General features: G+C 36.0%; 1 protein-coding gene across 2 annotated transcripts in view; it reads right to left on the bottom strand.

The window, feature by feature from the left end:
- Positions 1-217: 217 nt before the first annotated feature.
- Positions 218-18,077, bottom strand: part of APC7 (tetratricopeptide repeat (TPR)-containing protein) — a 68,418-nt gene continuing 50,558 nt past the window's right edge. Inside the window, exons 8-18 of one of the 2 annotated variants that reach the window (XM_090002456.1) lie at positions 17,078-17,137; positions 7,029-7,074; positions 5,981-6,054; positions 5,719-5,769; positions 5,448-5,651; positions 5,312-5,356; positions 5,131-5,224; positions 2,854-2,999; positions 1,255-1,484; positions 849-909; positions 218-771 (exon numbers count right to left, since the gene is read on the bottom strand). In XM_090002456.1, the coding sequence (XP_089858582.1) occupies positions 688-771; positions 849-909; positions 1,255-1,484; positions 2,854-2,999; positions 5,131-5,224; positions 5,312-5,356; positions 5,448-5,651; positions 5,719-5,769; positions 5,981-6,054; positions 7,029-7,074; positions 17,078-17,137 (1,095 nt within the window). In that variant the 3' untranslated portion in view covers positions 218-687. Of the gene's footprint in view, positions 910-1,254; positions 1,485-2,853; positions 3,000-5,130; positions 5,225-5,311; positions 5,357-5,447; positions 5,652-5,718; positions 5,770-5,980; positions 6,055-7,028; positions 7,075-17,077; positions 17,138-18,077 lie in introns of both variants that reach the window. The other variant, XM_090002455.1, reaches the window with a different exon arrangement.

Below are 18,077 nucleotides of genomic sequence, written 5' to 3'. Positions count from 1 at the left end.
TCAGTCTAGCGGCCAAGGCCTCAAGGCCCTCACCCCACTACGCCTTACCTATTCAATTTACTATTATGTTTTTTTTTTCTTCATGCATTATCCATGGGCTCATTTATAGTAGGCAAAATGAACTTGTAACTCCCACACACTACGAAATACAATGGAGAGAATACTGAGAAAGTCATTCAAGTAATAGATACACAACACCTCAAAAATACAGGAAGAATCCAGAGAAAATCATCCAAGTAATAGATATACAACATTCTTTAATGCCATGTGCTTTAAAGCTACCATTAAAAAAAATGTAAAGAAAAAAAAAGAAAAAAAGAAACAGAGACGTAAAGAAAAATGATTCAGAGAACCCTCCTAGGCATCGCATTTGCTGAAGCATGGAATGCGCAGTATCATACCCATACCGTAAGACAAATTCTTATGGAAACAGAAAGATGCAAACATACTCCAGGATGTCTCTCTGTCTTCAATTCTTCAAGCTTCATGTCAGGACTCACCTTCCACTATTCAACACCACCAATTTTTCATGTCATCAGCAACTGGAGCAGAGGGATCAAAACTTAAAAACCTAGCTCCCTCTAACCATTTCAAGATCAGAGATCTCTCCTATCCTTGGGACAATAACATGATCTCGTATCTTTTGGAATCTGCCAAGTGGATAAATGGTTCTCCAACAGTTCTCTCTCATATAAGCTCCCCTTCTTCTGCATCTTCAGCATCCTCAACTTCGTTATCATCGTCTTCATCAGGCGCATCAGGATCCAGCCCCTACAAAAACAGATTGATTCAGCAGAAGTAAACTCATTGATGGCAACATGAACAAGTAACAGGGATATGGTATAAACCTTCATTTGCTTCTCCATGCGCAACAGACCTTTCTTTGCAGCCTCATTTTGTGGGTTTATCCTGAAGGAAAATGCATCCAAAAGCAACCAACAGTCACAGAGGGTAAAAAGTACTCCTGAGATGGCTACAAACAAGGGAGAAAATCAATCTCCATAAGGCAATTCTATAAAACATATTCATGAGAACTTTTGATGCTTTAGATCGGTGTTAATCATCCTTAACAAAGTATCTTAATAAATAAAAAATAATCAGAATAACCAAGGTTTACCACCAAGACTCCATGCAATGAAACATTTTTGAGAATCTTATCCCAAAAAGAGGAAAATGGATGTTTAATCAGGTTCTTTTTGTTGGCAAAAATTAGCAATCTTTTGATATGCATGGATTCTGACTAAAGAAGAGTACCTTAGTGCTTCTTGATAGTGTGATAATGCCTCTGTCAGCATATTAGATGTAGCAAGTACTTGTGCCAGTTTGGTGTGGAGAGAATCATCTGCCCAGTCTTTGAGGTATCTTTCAAGGAGTGAGATGGCATCTGCATTTCGCCCCTCAATGACATGGAGATCAGCCAAGGCTAAAACAGCCCCAAGGTAACCAGACTCTAGGCGAAGTGCTGATTCGTAAAACTTCCTTGCCTTGAAGAAACACCAACCTAATTAAGTGAAAAACTACAAAAGGACTAGATGTTTTAACTTCATTAAAATGCTCGATATGAACAATCAAGTTAAACAGAGCATAACGACTTAAATATGAACAAATAAAACATCATACTATAAGAATATAGATAAGCATGCCACTTGTCAAATCAATTATATCCAAGAAGAACAAAAACAAATAACCAAGACAACATGATAAAATTTCATAGAAAAAAATCCTATTAGTTATAATCTAAGCTCCTGTCAAGTTAAGAGGATTTTAACCATAAACAACTAGGCATGAGAAGCTGAGATATAAGTAGTAAAGATTTAGAGGAAACTACATACAAAGACCAATTATGGAGTACCCATAGCCTGGGAGACCAGTTATAGCCATTTTAATCCTTTCAGAAATTGTTCATCCAACTAGATCAATTTCACTTTACCTTGATGAACAAGGAATATAGAGATAGAGAATGTAGTTATATTGATGAACGCAGCCAAGGGAGACTCTTATGAAAATAAATTGGCTGAGGGAGACTCTTATGAAAATTCGTAGTCAAGGGGATTATTACGAACGCAGCCACAGACCTGTATTGAACCTCTGTGCTAGATCATGCAACTTTCCACTATGAAACTGCTCTGAGAAAATAAATTTTCACCTCAGGATCTGACTTGATAAATTTGAGTAAAAGAAGATAACGAATGGTAGATTTCCTCACCAGAGTATCAAATAAAGAGATCCGCTATTTTCCCATAGGAAAATTGTTCATGATCATGCCCTAAATACAACTTGAGGATAGGCAGTAGCAGCACAACACTCTTACAGTAACGCTCCCATATCAGTAACAATCAATTCAATTCAAGTGACCAAGACTGGAATTGTACGACTGTCCAATCATATTGCAAAAATTATAAAACACAATTCAAAGTATAAGCAGATCCACTCAAGCCCATGACATACTCTTATTTCTGTGTTTCCTAGTTACTGTTAATATGCTAAATGATGATTCATCTCGATCAGACCACATTTGTCTCAAAAAAGAAAAAGTTTATTTATTTCCACCAAAACTACAAAGTTGAAATCATAGATTTGCATTCCACATCTGAACATTGATAGTAGAAAGAATTAGATCTGGTTTATATAGAACAATAGCCGAATAGCTTGTAAAATTTGCAATGATCATTGATGAATGCATGGAAAAACTGCAGACTCTTTTAGTCTGGTAGGAAAATTAAACCAGGATTAGAAACTAGAAAGCATACAAAACCAAAATATAACAAAATAAGATGTTCAGAGTTGTGCATTTAAATAGCCATGATGGATCCAGAAACTACCATTGACATGAAGGCATTTTAGAGAGTTTACCTTTTCTCTCCCACCAGAATGACTTGCATGTACATCACCAACCAATGTCAAAGCCTTTGCTGATTGAGGCATAGCCTTCATTGCCTCCCGAGCAGCATATAATGCCTCTTTTGTTTTGGAAAGTGCCAAATAAGAATGAACTAACCCTGCACGCATAAGAGTTTCATCATCATCATCTAACTTCTCTCAACACTACACAAGCAAACTATATTATTGACCAATCCTTTAAAACTTGACAAGTCAACTCATTGACTCATCCAACTGGGCCCAGCTTGTCCATTTACTGGTTTAACCTAGTATGGACTCGAGAAGCAGCAAAACCAGGTAAGACTCGGCGAGTCACGTCTTGATTTGGCCAAGTCATACTGAGTTTTGTTGGTTCACTATCTACATACACACAGGGATGTAAATAGAACGGGTTTGGGTCCAGTACCTGACCGAACCAAACCCATTTACTCAGGTTTGGTAGGAAACTTAGGAACCAGATGCGGGTTTGGTTTTGAGTTTTGCATTCAAACCCGAACCCGACAAAACCCAGAACCCGATTAAGTGTAAATGTTAGGTTTTAAGCTAGTCGATTCCGGGTTTGGTTTTATATAATTCCATCCGAACCTGAATCCGAAACTGAACATGATTAGGCCATACCCGAATAAGTCAGACTTGGTAATGCCTAAATCCAACTCGAGTCCGACCCGTTTACATCCCTATATATATATATATTTATGAAGTCACTCATACTAGATATATTATATTAAAAGATATATACATGTATGGATAATGTGATAACCACACTGTGTGTGTGTGTGTGTTGTGTAAAATATGCATATATTTTAAAAAAGTCTCTCATGCTATATATTGATAATATAATATATAACAACTATATTGTATATATATATATATTTACATATTATATAAATTATAAAACATAAAGTTGTCAGAACCATGCCAAGTCACAAGTCACTGCCAAAATCTAAAGGAACTTGGATTTTCCATGTCTAGAACTGTGTTTTAGGAAAGTATATTTTATGTTCTATGGGAAAACAGTATTTAGAATCTAGGTGATGGGCATGAACTGATGTGAATTAACTAGCCTAAACTATCCAATAAACTCCATTTTATTTCCTCTTCTTCACAGCTTTGATCCGGTTTCCCAATTTTCATGGGGTGGCAATGTCAAAATAAGAAAAACCACCAGTCCTCCATCATGCATACAGCAATATAGGTTCTTATTCTTCATTATTCTCACACTTTTTCCTTCATTCCATATTCACTGATGCTTCTTTCATCAACGATTTCACCCAATTTCAGAAAAACCCACCTGACCTGATTCATGTTTGCGGTGATCTAAGTTCTCATTCTCACTTGACTCCATTATTCCTGCCCTTTTTCCTACTTTCCATATTCCCATATGTTTCATCTTTCCCACCCACCTAAAGCGAAACAGGCAGAGGGAAAGAGCAATAGACCAGACCAACCTACAAAAAGGAAAACATTTCATCCGTATTTCGCATCAGTTCAAGGTGAGGACAAGCTAGGGCTTAGAGGATTGAATTCATTGATAAACAGTGTTAACATGGTCGATGCATAAATAGATCCTTATTACAACAGTTACGAAAAGATGAATGACTACAAAAATGTACTTGGCCATTACAATGGTCCAGAGTGGAATAATAGAAAAATACCCTTGAGAACAAAAGTGTTTTAAAAAATAATACATACACACAAATGGATTATGGATCCTGTAAATGAATCTGGATCTCATAGTCAAATGGATCCTGGATCTGCTAAATGGATCTGGACCTGAATGGTCCATTTATGTAACATTTCACCCAATCTAACTTCCTGTCCTAACTCCTTATCCTGTGTCACACGATGACTGGGCTATGTCAGACATTTGACTCCCGTTCTGCATCCCCTCATATACTAGTCATCTATGTCACATGGATACTCCATTTTGGCCCCTGCATCTATAATAATCACATTGAAAACTTCATAAAAATGGCCATGTCCCCATATCCGCAATTGTATCCACATAAAAATGATGTGTCCCCGTATCTGCAGCCGTATCCATGTGACAGTGACTGGGGAATTCCTGATTTGAATATGAGCATTTTTTCCAATAAGGAACAAGTGGTAGTCAAAAGCCAACTTTATGGACAGATATCTATTTAAAAAAATAGAGAAAGGTGTATTTAAGTTGGAACATAAACTTCAGAAGAAGTCGGTCAAACTAAAACTAACTCACAAAAGAAAACAGTTTTCTTTTAGGGCCCATGCCTTGATATGAGCGAAGATCAGGCCTCAACTCTTGTGCTCCTCTGAAAGCTGCAGCTGCTTCATCTCGCTTGTTCAATGATAAACATAAATTACCCTAGTATGATTTCATAAGTCAAAGGTCATGAGATGTGAAAAACTTGCACCCGGATGAAATTCAAATAAATGATAACCCATACTAGACCTTCATAATGTACCCAGGTATATTCCTATCATCAATCCGAAGGCTCTGCTTAAAACAATAGATTCAATATAGCAAATCAGCAATGATGTTTAGCAAAATCTTAACACCCAAAGCAGCAAAGAACAATAGGACTAACCTTCTCAGCATAAGATAAGGCTCGATTTTTATCATCTTTCCTATCCCACAACACTGACAAAGTAACAAACACCTCTGCCCTGGCCGGATCAATATTCAGCAAGTCATGCAGCAACCTGTTCAGCTTGGAGTGATCTGTTTTTGTCTTTAGAAGCATTGCATACTCATCCATGTATGTAACAACGTATGGATCAATTGATCGAGCCTGCAGCATGCCCTCAACGTCACTTCAGGTGTTAATGAAATACCAGCATGCGGGCATCAAAACTAACCTTTTCAAAACCCATCATTGCTTCATCATTTCTTCCCATCAGAGCTTCAACCTTCACAGGCAATTTGATATAATTTCAATGATATGATAGCCAAATTCTTTCAGGTAAGGGACCAAAATTACCAAAAAAGGGGGAGGGAAAGAAACAAAAGATGCATCCTCTTCTATAACAAACTCATGTGGACAGTAGAAAAATACAGACGTCTGCTGATGCTTGCTGCACAATTCAAATAACTCTGTGCAAAAGTAATAACATGACCAACCTTTGCCGTTTCCAATAAGATGTGTACATTACAAGGGAAACGCTGCAAAAGATCACAAAAGTGCTCCAAACCACCTGCCAAACCATTATCAAAAGGTTATCATATAATTCACGGTAGGATATTTAAAGAACTTAAGAATTTTTCAGAATTTGTGCACCAGAAAAATCACAAAATCTAGCCTGTAGAAAAAAGCCTAGCCCATGAGTATCATAACATAATTAAAACAAACATGAAACAAACATGCCACTTGAATTCCCAAGAAATCTGAATGTTCATGCGGCTCATGCATCATTATTTCAGAAATATATAAAATAGATAGTGCATTGATCTTTGTACTTAGCTTAGAGGACCGTCATAAGTTTGGTCAAACTCACAAGTGCACAATTGTTGCAAAAAGTACCACAACTGCAATTCCATATTTGTGATTTTAGAAATGACATCTGTGATTTTTCAAATTCATTGTGTGGAACATAGATATGTTTAATTATATATGCACACGTATATATAGAATTCAGAATTGTATTCATTTCAGGACATCTGTGATTCCACAAATTGGTTACTCGTTATCTTCTGATTTGCCATATCCAACAAAAAGAAAAACAAACTTGCTGACATCTATCATATGAAGCTATAAATAGGCAGGAATGAAGAAATAGGACTCACAAAGCTGACCTCATTTAAATGAATCAGAATTGCCAACAACAATGATGACAAAGATGAACAAGGAGAGAGGACATTACAACTTCTAAGCAGTGAAATACTTCAGCCTTTTAGTATCCAAAAGATTCGGCCGTTTTAGTGCATAAACTCAAGCAAACATAACCCAATATCAGAGGAAACTGTAGTGCACAAACTATTTGACACTTGGAAAAAAAAATCACATCATGATAAGTTAATAACCAAAGGTTAAGTGTTCAGTAAGAACATGTAATATATGTGTCATTATCAGTGGAAAGAGGTCAGCAGTTCAATGCCCGATATGCTACCAACCTCTAACTAGAAATAATTAAAGAACAATTTAATAACTTAATGGAGTTCTCAAGTATACCTTTGTAATCACTTGATGCAACACAACATTGGGCCTCTACATAATGCTGCACACGGTTTCAAAATTAAAAGTCAAAGCCATTTAAAAAGGAAAACTTATTTGTGTTCAAATAAAACAAACATGAAGCACAAATCCTGACACTTTCAGCAACACAAAAAGTCAAAAGAGAGTTATATTTTTCTTTTTTGTGAGGATCATATCATCAATGCCTTAGAATGACTAGTTTCATATTATCCTCAACAGTGGCTAAGGAAGAGAAAACTAGCCTCAAGAAAAAAGAAGACAGTTTATCCCTTCTCTTGACACTATATCCATTATCGAAAAATTGTCATACTAGAGACTGCAGTCTGCCAAAAACAGGTACTTTTAATAAAAAATTACTAGAATAAGTAAAATAGAATTTGTACGATGTAGATATCACACCTACTAGTTGATTGATAATGCTTAAGTACTGATCCAGGAACACTCTATGAAAGGAAGAACTACTATCACACAAGAAGAAGAAGACAGTTCATCCCTTCTCTTGACAGTACATCCATTATCATAAAAATGTTATGATAGAGACTGTGCAGTCTGTCTAAAACAGACACCTTTAATAACAAATTCCTAAAATAAGTAAAATGGAATTTGTACCATTTAGATATTGTAAGGAAATAAAGATCTTCCACGAAAGCACAAAATGCTTGCAATAGGTGTTTACACTACAATCAGAACCCATAAAAGGGCATAAATGAAAGAACACAAAAGATAAAATAACAAACTTTATTTCATTCACATGAAATGCTTAAAAAGCATAGTTACAAAGGAGAGGGGATCACTCCTATTTATATACAAGGAGAGGGTGGGAGAGAAGGGCTCTTAAGGAGCTCTCATAGAGAGTCGTTGGAGCTAGTCCAACGGCTATACCAACTAGTTAAGATCTAGTTGGATCTTGACTAGTTTAAAGTCTAGTTCAAATCGAACTAGATAAAAATAAAAATACAAAAATAAAATAAAATAAATAAAATATTACATATATTATATTATATTATATATAGTTACATTTATATTTTTAACACTCTCCCTCAAACTTACGGTACAATGAGCGAAAGTTTGTTTAAAAGTAAATGATATCTAGGAGCAGCGAGAGGTTTGGTGAAGAAATTCGCTAATTGATATTCTGATGTAACATGCGGTAGATCAATGGTTTCATGTAGATACTCCTATCTGACATAGTGACAATCCATTTCAATATGTTTGGTGCGTTCATGAAATGTTCGGTTACTGGTAATATAGATCGTATACTTGTTATCGCAGCACATGCATGAAGCTTATGTCACTTCAACTCTCATGTCAGTCAGCAGTCGTCTGAGCCAAACTACCTCCTTTGTTGTTGTAGCCATGGTGCGGTATTCAACTTTAGTGGATGAAAGAAAGACCTTCTGCTACTTTTTGAACCGCCACGAAATCAAGGATTAACCTAAGAAAACACAAAAAACAGTGGTTGAGTGCTTGTTATTAAGATCACCTTCATAGTAAGCATTATTATAAACAATTAAATCTAATGAAGATGAACAGACAAGAAGAGGCCGCGTGAAAGGGAGGACTTAATGTATCTAACAATATGCAAAACTGCTCTCATGTGAACAAAAGTGGGAGCGTGCTTAAACTGACTAGCTATGTGTACAATGTGAGTTATATCAGGTCTAGTAATGGAAAGATAGGAAAGTGCTCCAACAAGCTGCTTGTAAGGAGTGAGATCATCAAGAGGTTCTCCATCATCGATTCTCATTTTGGTGTTGACAATTTCTACAATACCCACTCTCTTATCATTTGTAATTCCAGACCTGAAAACAATATCAAAAGCAAACTTAGATTGAGATAATAAATAACCTCGAAGGGCATAAGCAACTTCAATTCCTAAAAAATATTTCAATAAACCTAAATCAATCATTTCAAAATGATTTTTAAGGAGCTTTTTAATGTTTTCAACTTTTATTGGTCTCCTCCGGTGATGATCATGCCATCCACATAAAGGAGAATAATAATCCCTGCATCATAAATCTTAATAAACAAAATAGTGTCAGTAAGAAGTTCGGAATTCAATATCAAGCATAACATGACTAAAAATGTCATACCACGCTTTTGGTGTCTGTTTAAGATAAAAAAAAACTTTTCTAAATGAAGAGTCTTACCCTTAGCAATACTTATACTAGGTGGTGCTTCTATATAAACCTCTTCAAGTAGGTTTCCATTGAGAAAAGCATTTTTGACATCAATTTGAAATGAGTCATTTTTTATTAGAGGCTAAGGCTATCAATGTCCTAATTGTAATCATTCAATCAATTGGAGCAAAAATTTCTTCGTAGTCGATGTCATACTCTTGAGAATACCCCTTGGCCACTAATCTGGCTTTATATCTTTCAAGAGTTTTGTCACTCTTGGTTTTAATTTTATAAAACTACCTACAGCCTATAGGTTTCTTTCCTAGTGGAATATCTTGAAAGGTCCAAGTGTTAGCCCTTTCTAATGCTTTTAATTCTGCCTTCATGGCTTCTACCCATTCTATATGGTTTTTGGCTTGAGTATAGGATGAAGGTTCTACATACGAGTGTATTAATGTAATAAATGCCTTATATGTAGGTGAAAAAGATTTGTAGGACACAGATTTACCGAGAGGTTTAGATGACCTTCTGGTTTGTGCTTCAGAATATTTTTCCAATGCACATGGAAGATTGGATTCTCTATGTCTTGAGTATTGTAAACTAGTGTTTCTATGAATTTGCTCTTCATTAATAACATTATGTTCATAATCAACAATACCTTGACCATCGTCTAGGTCGTATTCATAGTCGCATCCATTAGATTTCGAAGTCAAATCTATCAAAAAAGAATATTTGGTTACTTCCATGGTCTTTTCAAAATATTTGAAGAGTTTATCATTTTTGTTGGTGAAGACAAAGCATTTGCATCAAAAAACTCTCAATCTGGAGTAATCAAGAGATAATTCAACAAGTTTTTCAACTAGAGTTATATTTTTCAAAGAAGAAGATGACATTCGGTTAATGAGATAGGTAGCAATTAGGGTTGCTTCCGGCCAAAACTCTTTTGGAATTTGGTCTGATATTAATAAAGTCCTAGTGGTTTTCATAAAGTGTCAGTGTTTTCGCTCGGTCAAACCATTTTCTTGTGGTGTGTGTGGACAAGATTTTTGATGTGTGATGCCATGTAAATTGAGATAATCTTTAAATTCTTTTGACAAAAAATTTTCCCCAAAATCAATGCGAAAAATGAAAATATCATTTTGAAAATTATTTTTAGCCATTTTGTGAAATGTTTGAAAATGTGAAAAGACATCTGATTTATGTTTAAGGAAGTAAATTCAAGTATGCCTAGAGAAGTCATCAACAAAAATTACATAATATGCATATTCGCCTTTTGATATGACCGATGTGGGACCCCAAACATCTGAATGTATTAACTCAAGTGGTCTAGATTAAACAAAAGTTCTATCATGAAATGGTAATCTTTTCATTTTACCAAGAATATAATCTTTACAAGCAAAATTTTCAGAATTACAAAATTTTCGGTAATTCCAAAAAAAATCACATAATAGAGTCATCCTTCTCTATAGCCTTCCCCAATCAGCTTCCCTGATTGGCGATCCTGTACCCAACGACTATGAGAAGTGAAGGAGATGTTGCACTCATAATCAGATATTTGAGAAACAGATAAAATGTTTAGATTTAGTTTGAGAATGTATCTAACTTTTGGAATAAAGAATTTTTTAGTGTTTTGAAGATTTTCAAAATTTCTTATTCCTTTGATTTCAAGAGATGTACCATCAACTGTGAAAACATTTGACACACTTGAGTTATCGTTAAGACATTAAGACAAACTATTGATATTTGGGATCATATGAAAAGAAGCACCAGAGTCAAGGAGCCAAGGAAAGTTACCGAGATCGGAGAAGGATGAGACAACTGCTCTGATTGAGGCTTCAGTTCAGGAAGATGCTCCTTTGAGAAATGGGTTTAAGGATATCCATTAATTGTGTTATGGACACGGGTGCATCTTGATTGGGTTGATCTTTTGATTCTTGTGATAAACCAACGGATGTAACTTTCTTTTCTTTTCTTCTCTTCAATTTAGGACATTGAGGCCTATAGTGCCCCTGTTCATGACAATGGTGACAAATGACTTTCCTTTTGTCATAATCATTATTTTGTCTACCAAAATGAGGAGGCCTATAAGTGCGCATATAATTTTTCGGTCTAGATACGGCTAAAACGAAATCTTCTTCATTCTTTGGAGTATTCTTTTTTAGCCTATTTTCCTCCATAATTAGTTGTTCAATAGTGTCAATAATAGAGGAAACTTTTCCTCTATGTAAAAGAGCCGATTTGGTTGTTTCAAATTCCAGCCTCAAACCATGTATAAATTGGTAAAAATGTTTCATATAGAGTTGTTTTTGGCAAAATTCGATGTCTTCGAGACAATGTCACTTTGGCTCAAGAAGAGCCAACTCTTTCCAAAGTTCGGACAACTCATTATAATGTTCTCTAATACTTTTGTCTTTTTTAGTTAAAGTCCGAACTTTATCTTGTAAATTGCACACAAATGCAATATCTTTAATGGAATACATATTTCTAAGGTACTCTTGAGCCTTATTGGCGTGCTCAAATTTGGCAAGACTAGAGCATTTCTTGATGTCTACGCTATTAATTAGCAAAGACATGATTTTGGCATGACTCATCTTTCATTCTTCCCACTTTTTCTCATAAGTGGCTAATATTTTATTTTTCTTTCCTTTCGTGAAAGGAACCGCTTTCTCATTTTCAATTTTTGTAAGAATTAGTTTTGGTTCCAAATCGGAACCATCTAGTATTCCCCACAACCCTTTTCCCCAAATGTGATGCTTTATGATTAAAGCCCACGTCACATAATTAGTATTATTTAATTTTACGGCTATGATGGTGACTTTATCATTGTCATCCACTTTTACAAGGGTGAAGACGAGAGAGAGGTGATGAAAGAAAGAAGAAAAACAGAAAAATATGAGAAAAGAGAAGAGGACAAGAGCACAATTGCGATCTTTGTGCAGCCAACGATCCTCCAAAAGTCTTATTTCATCAATTATGATGACCCCAAAAGCACTTGAACCACGAACAAGGAGATGAATCAATTTTTCCTAGAGGCATAGAAAACGAAGTGGCAACTCTTCCAAGATCTAGAAGCTTCTGAGCTCTGATACCATGTAAGGAAATGAGGATCTTCCACGAAAGCACAAATGCTTGGAATAAGTGTCTATTGAAGACACTACAATCATAACCCTCAAAAGGGCAAAAATGAAATAACACAAAAGATAAAATAATAAACTTTATTTTATTCACATGAAATGCTTAAAAAGCATAATTACAAAAAAGAGGGGATCACCCCTATTTATACACAAGGAGAGAGTGGGAGAGAAGAGCTCTTAAGGAGCACTCATAGAGAGTCGTTGGAGCTAGTCCAACGGCTCTAATTGTAGCCGTTGGACTAGCTCCAACGGCTATACCAACTAGTCAAGATCTAGTTGGATCTTGACTAGTTTAAAGTCTAGTTCAAATCAAACTAGACAAAAATAAAAATACAAAAATAAAAGAAAATAAATAAATAAAATATTACATATATTATATTATATATAGTTACATTTATATTTTTAACAGATATCACACCTACTAGTTGAACTCCGCCTGTGTATAACTGTTTAGTTATACACTGCCGGTCCCAAGCCCGGATAAAGGAGGAGGGTTGTGGTAGGCCTGTGACAGCCAGCATAAAAACTTAGTCATACCCTATAAATATGAACCAATATGAGAATTTTGTTGGGGCGTTCCCTACTGAGCGACGCGTTGTACTCTATAGGCCCGGAGGCAGTGATAAATGGGCAAGGGTTGCTAGGTCGTCGCCCGGAAGCGACGCGTCACACCGACGCCCGGTTGTGGTGTCAAATAGGCAAGGGTTCCCTCACTTTGTTGGACGGGTGAGGGTAAAGAAGTTAGTGCAAGACCATAAAATTAGGTTAGCCACTTTGAACATAGGATCTTTAACTGGTAAGTTGGTAGAGTTACTAGATGTTATGTGTAGGAGAAAGATTGATATTTTATGTCTACAAGAGACCAAATGGGTAGGTGAGAAAGCAAAAGTGATAGAACCTTGGGGATATAAGATTTGGTATACAGGAATAAATAGGAATAGGAATGGAGTAGGGATTGTTATGAGTCGTGAGTTTATAGATAATGTAGTTGAGGTCCGTAGGAAGGGTGATAGGATTTTACTTATTAAATTAGTATTATGTACGAATATTATTAATATTATTAGTGTTTATGCACCTCAAGTAGGTTTAGATGATTCCATTAAGCGTCAATTTTGGGAAGATTTAGATGAAGTAGTACAAGGGATATCTTATGGAGAAAGGCTTTTCATCGGCGGTGACCTTAATGGGCATGTAGGCATTAGTAGGAATGGATTTGAGAGTATCCATGAAGGCTATGGTATAGGAGAAAGAAACGAAAGTCGAGAAAGAATTTTAGATTTTGGTTTGTCCTATGATATGATCTTAGCAAACACTTGGTTTAGGAAGAGGGAGTCTCACCTAGTAACATTTAAAAGTGGGGTTAATACGAGTCAGATAGATTTTTTCCTACTTAGAAAGAGAGATAGGGGTTGTTGCATCGATTGTAAGGTTATACCGGGAGAAAGTGTAGTTACACAACATAGAGTCTTAATTTTAGATCTTAGAATTAGACAATGCCGTAAAAGGGATAGACATAGGATAGATCCTAGAATTAAGTGGTGGGCACTGAAAGGAGCTAAACAAGGAATGTTTGTAGAGCGGGTAGTTAAGGAAGTTGATTGGTGTCTCGAGGATGATTCAAAATCTATGTGGAATAAGATAGCGGGTGGCATGAGAAAGGTGGCTAAGGAGGTATTGGGTGAGTCTAAAGGCGGTGCACCGCTAGGTAAGGATACATCATGGTGGAACGAGGATGTCAAATTAGCTATTAAGGTTAAAAAAGAGTGTTATAGAAATCTAAGTAAGAGTCGTGATAATGAGAATTTCGAGAAGTATATGATAGCAAAGAAGGAAGCTAAAAAAGTAGTTCGGAACGTGAGGGATAAGGTATATAAGGAGATTTATGACAAGTTGGATACCAAAGAGGGCGAGAAGGATATTTATAGGCTTGCAAAGATGAGAGATAGGAAATCGAGTGATCTGGGTATGGTTAGATGTATCAAAGATGAAACGCAAAGGGTTTTAGTCAAAGATGAGGAGATTAAGGAGAGATGGAAAGATTATTTTGATAAGCTATTTAATGAAAGTCATGCTCAGAATTTTGGAGACTTTTCCATTCCTTTTCATGAGATGAATCGTGACTTCATGCGCAAGATTCAAAAGAAAGAAATTGCAGAGGCTTTGAAGAAAATGAAATCAAGAAGGGCAGTTGGCCCAGATGGTATACCTATCGAGGCTTGGAAATGCTTGGGAGAGAAAGATTTAGAATGGTTGACAAATCTTTTTAACAAGATTTGGCGGACAAATAAGATGCCTAATGAGTGGAGGAAGAGTACTTTGGTGCCTCTATATAAGAATAAGGGTGATATACAAGATTGCACAAACTATCGTGGTATAAAACTCATGAGTCATACTATGAAACTTTGGGAGAGGGTGATTGAGTCTAGGTTGAGGAAGGTTGTCATGATATCGAAGAATCAATTTGGTTTTATGCCTGGAAGATCAACTATGGAAGTTATACCTCTTCTTAGACAACTTATTGAGAGATATAGAGAGAGGAACAAAGATTTGCATATGGTTTTTATTGATTTGGAGAAGGCTTACGATAGAGTACCTAGGGACGTTCTCTGGTGGACAATGACGAATAAAGGTGTTTCTCTCAAGTACATTAGTATAATTAAAGATATGTATGAAGGAGTAGTAACCAATGTCCGCACTTGTGGAGGGGTGACAACCAAATTTCTTATAACGGTTGGGTTACATCAAGGATCTGCTTTAAGCCCTTTCCTATTTGCTATAGTGATGGATGAGCTTACGAGATCAATTCAAGAAAATGTGCCATGGTGTATGTTGTTTGCTGATGATATTGTTTTGATTGATGAGTCTAGAGATGGGGTTAATGCTAAGTTAGAATTATGGAGACAGACATTGGAAGCAAGAGGTTTTAAATTGAGTAAGAGTAAGACAGAATACATGGAATGTCGATTTAGTAAGCAACGAAGTAGTGATGGGAGTGTAGTGAAGCTTGGTGAGCAAGAAATACCGGTGGATGACTGTTTCAAATATTTGGGATCTATCATTCAAAAGTATGGAGAAATTGATGGAGATGTAAATCATAGGATAAAGGTTGGGTGGATGAAATGGAAGAGTGCAACTGGAGTGTTGTGCGATCGTAGAATGCCATTGTGGTTAAAAGGAAAGTTTTATAGGACAACTATTAGGCCCGCTTTACTATATAGTACGGAATGTTGGGCTGCCAAGAGACATCATATTCAAAAAATGAGTGTAGCTGAGATGCGTATGCTGAGATGGATGTGTGGAAATACAATAAAAGATAAGATTCGGAACGAGGAGATACGTAAGAAGGTAGTGTTGCACCCATTGAAAATAAGATGAGAGAGAATCGTTTACGGTGGTTTGGACATATTCGACGAAGGCCTAATGATGCTCCAGTTAGAAGGATGGAGAAATGGAAAAATATATTAGTTAAAAGAGGTCGGGGTAGGCCTAGGAAGACATGGATGGAGGTGATAGGAAAGGATATGAATGCTTTGAACCTCACCGAGGACATGGCATTGGATAGAAATGAATGGAGGAGAAGGATTCATGTGGAAGACCCAGAATGATTTTCTTTGTTGGTTCATATCGCCGACCCCAATTGTTTTGGGATGAAGGTGTAGTTGTTGTAGTTGTTGTTGTTGTTGTATCACACCTACTAGTTGATTGATAATGTTTAAGTACTGATCCAGGAACACTCTATGAAAGGAAGACTACTAGCACACACAACACACCTCCCTCCCTCCCTCCCTCCATCTCTCGCTAATAATTTATTTAGAAGTATAAACAAAATGAACAAATTTAAGATTAAATAATTTGTCAGCTATCAACATAGCCCTTAATAAGATTAACCAGAAAATGCATGTTCCAGACAGCCGAAAGCACAAGTTACTGCCTATTGGTTTCCAAATGTCAAACACCAGTTCAAACGCATAAAACACATTGTTCAACTGTGAATTTCTCGTGGTTTTCAAATTTTCACTTTTCTCATGTATTGATTAGAAATATGTTGGGAGAACAAGCAATTTTTTTAATTTTAAAACAGTAAATAAATTTTAAGAGCAGTCTTTCCCCACAAAACATATATATTGAGACAAAACTGCAACATAAATGCCATCTTGCTCAATAAGATGATATTTGTTACTATGGGTGCCATATCCGGCACCGGCATGACTAGCTGATAGAAATTCTCCATAAGTTACATGCATCTCTCTAAACCCCCTTAGAAAAATATTTTTTCAAAAGACAATAAAAGCACAAGCAGTAAGGAAGAAAAATTCTGAAAATGTCTTCACTTTCAGGAATCACCATCTTAAGGACATACATTTGGATCATGGCAAAAACTGCCTCCTGTATGACCATTTGGATTAGAACAGTGATAACATGAGAAGCGACATTATGCAGAATCAAGTCATCAATCTAGTGCAGACATGTGCATCTTCCGAAAAATACAGAGTAAAATAACCCCCTCAAAAAAAAGAATTTAACACAAAAAGCCATAAGCCTTACATATGGTGCAAGCAATCATCCTCTTATCTCTTCTTTTCCATGACAAACACATAACAGTCTTATGGGAAGCAAACAAATAGCTTCACGGTAAATGTGAAATAATAACTAATCATCACACGTATAAGAATAATAGGCAAACATGTCATAACAATGCACAGACACACAGAGAGATACGTGCACACACACACACACACACATCTATGACGTGGAAGTAAATTAACCTTACCGACAACCAGCGGCCTGTATCAAAATGGTCAAATGAAGGTCTCCCGCTTCTATTTGGTGTCTATTAATGAAAAACAGGAGAAAAGTAATCAACAGATGCAGAAAAAAAATCTTGCACATACTCAGAAATCATGGCCGCAGAAGACGTAAAGAATGTCCAGTCACAAATCTACACTCTTAAGTACATAATAATTATTTTCAAGAACCCAAAAATACAAAAGAGGAAACGTATGAATATTATTATAGGTAGAAAACCTTTGGCCTTAATTAGAAAACACTAAAAACACTTTACATCAAGATCTGGAAATATATGTGCATAAAGAAATTATGTTATAAGAGAGTTAAATACATCAGCAAAAAGCAAACGGTCCATGTCCAAGGGACAATATTTGCAAACAAACAATAAATTTAAGTGTAGCACTATGGACATTGCCAATATTCTTTAACACTATGATGTTCCCTTATTTTTAAACTCTGCGCAATAATGACTTTTTGCAATTAAGGCTTTTTCCACTACATACTGGTATTCCCACCTGTCTTTCAGGATATCCACATGCAACTGGTGAAAAAAACTGTAGAGGATCATACGGTAGAATCAGAATCATAAGTTGGAGTATTTCATGATGGCTAAGCACAAGCTACTTAAGCTTGCAGAACAAATTATTTGAATCAAGTTGTATCGAACCATTTTCTTGGACATTATTTTAGGTAGTGAAAGCGCCAACTATTCACTAATCTATGTCACTGGGTACGGGTGCGGGTACGGGTGCGGAGGGTACAATACGGCAATTCCAAAAAAATGTGGGTATGGGGACATGGCTAAATATATACTGAAAAATATATATATTATATCTAAAATATATACTGAAAATATATATTATATCTAAAATATATATTATATATTGAAAATATAATATAAAGTAGGACACTGCAAATGCCGTGTCCAGGTACCAGTACCCGTGTCGACACATGTACGGCACCCAAAGTGCCGTGTCGCAGTA

Source organism: Nuphar pumila, chromosome 4 (assembly GCF_984573655.1).
Source record: "Nuphar pumila chromosome 4, dmNupPumi1.hap1.1, whole genome shotgun sequence".
In the NCBI taxonomy this organism is placed as follows: Eukaryota; Viridiplantae; Streptophyta; class Magnoliopsida; order Nymphaeales; family Nymphaeaceae; genus Nuphar; species Nuphar pumila.
This window is presented reverse-complemented; position numbering and strand designations above follow the sequence as displayed.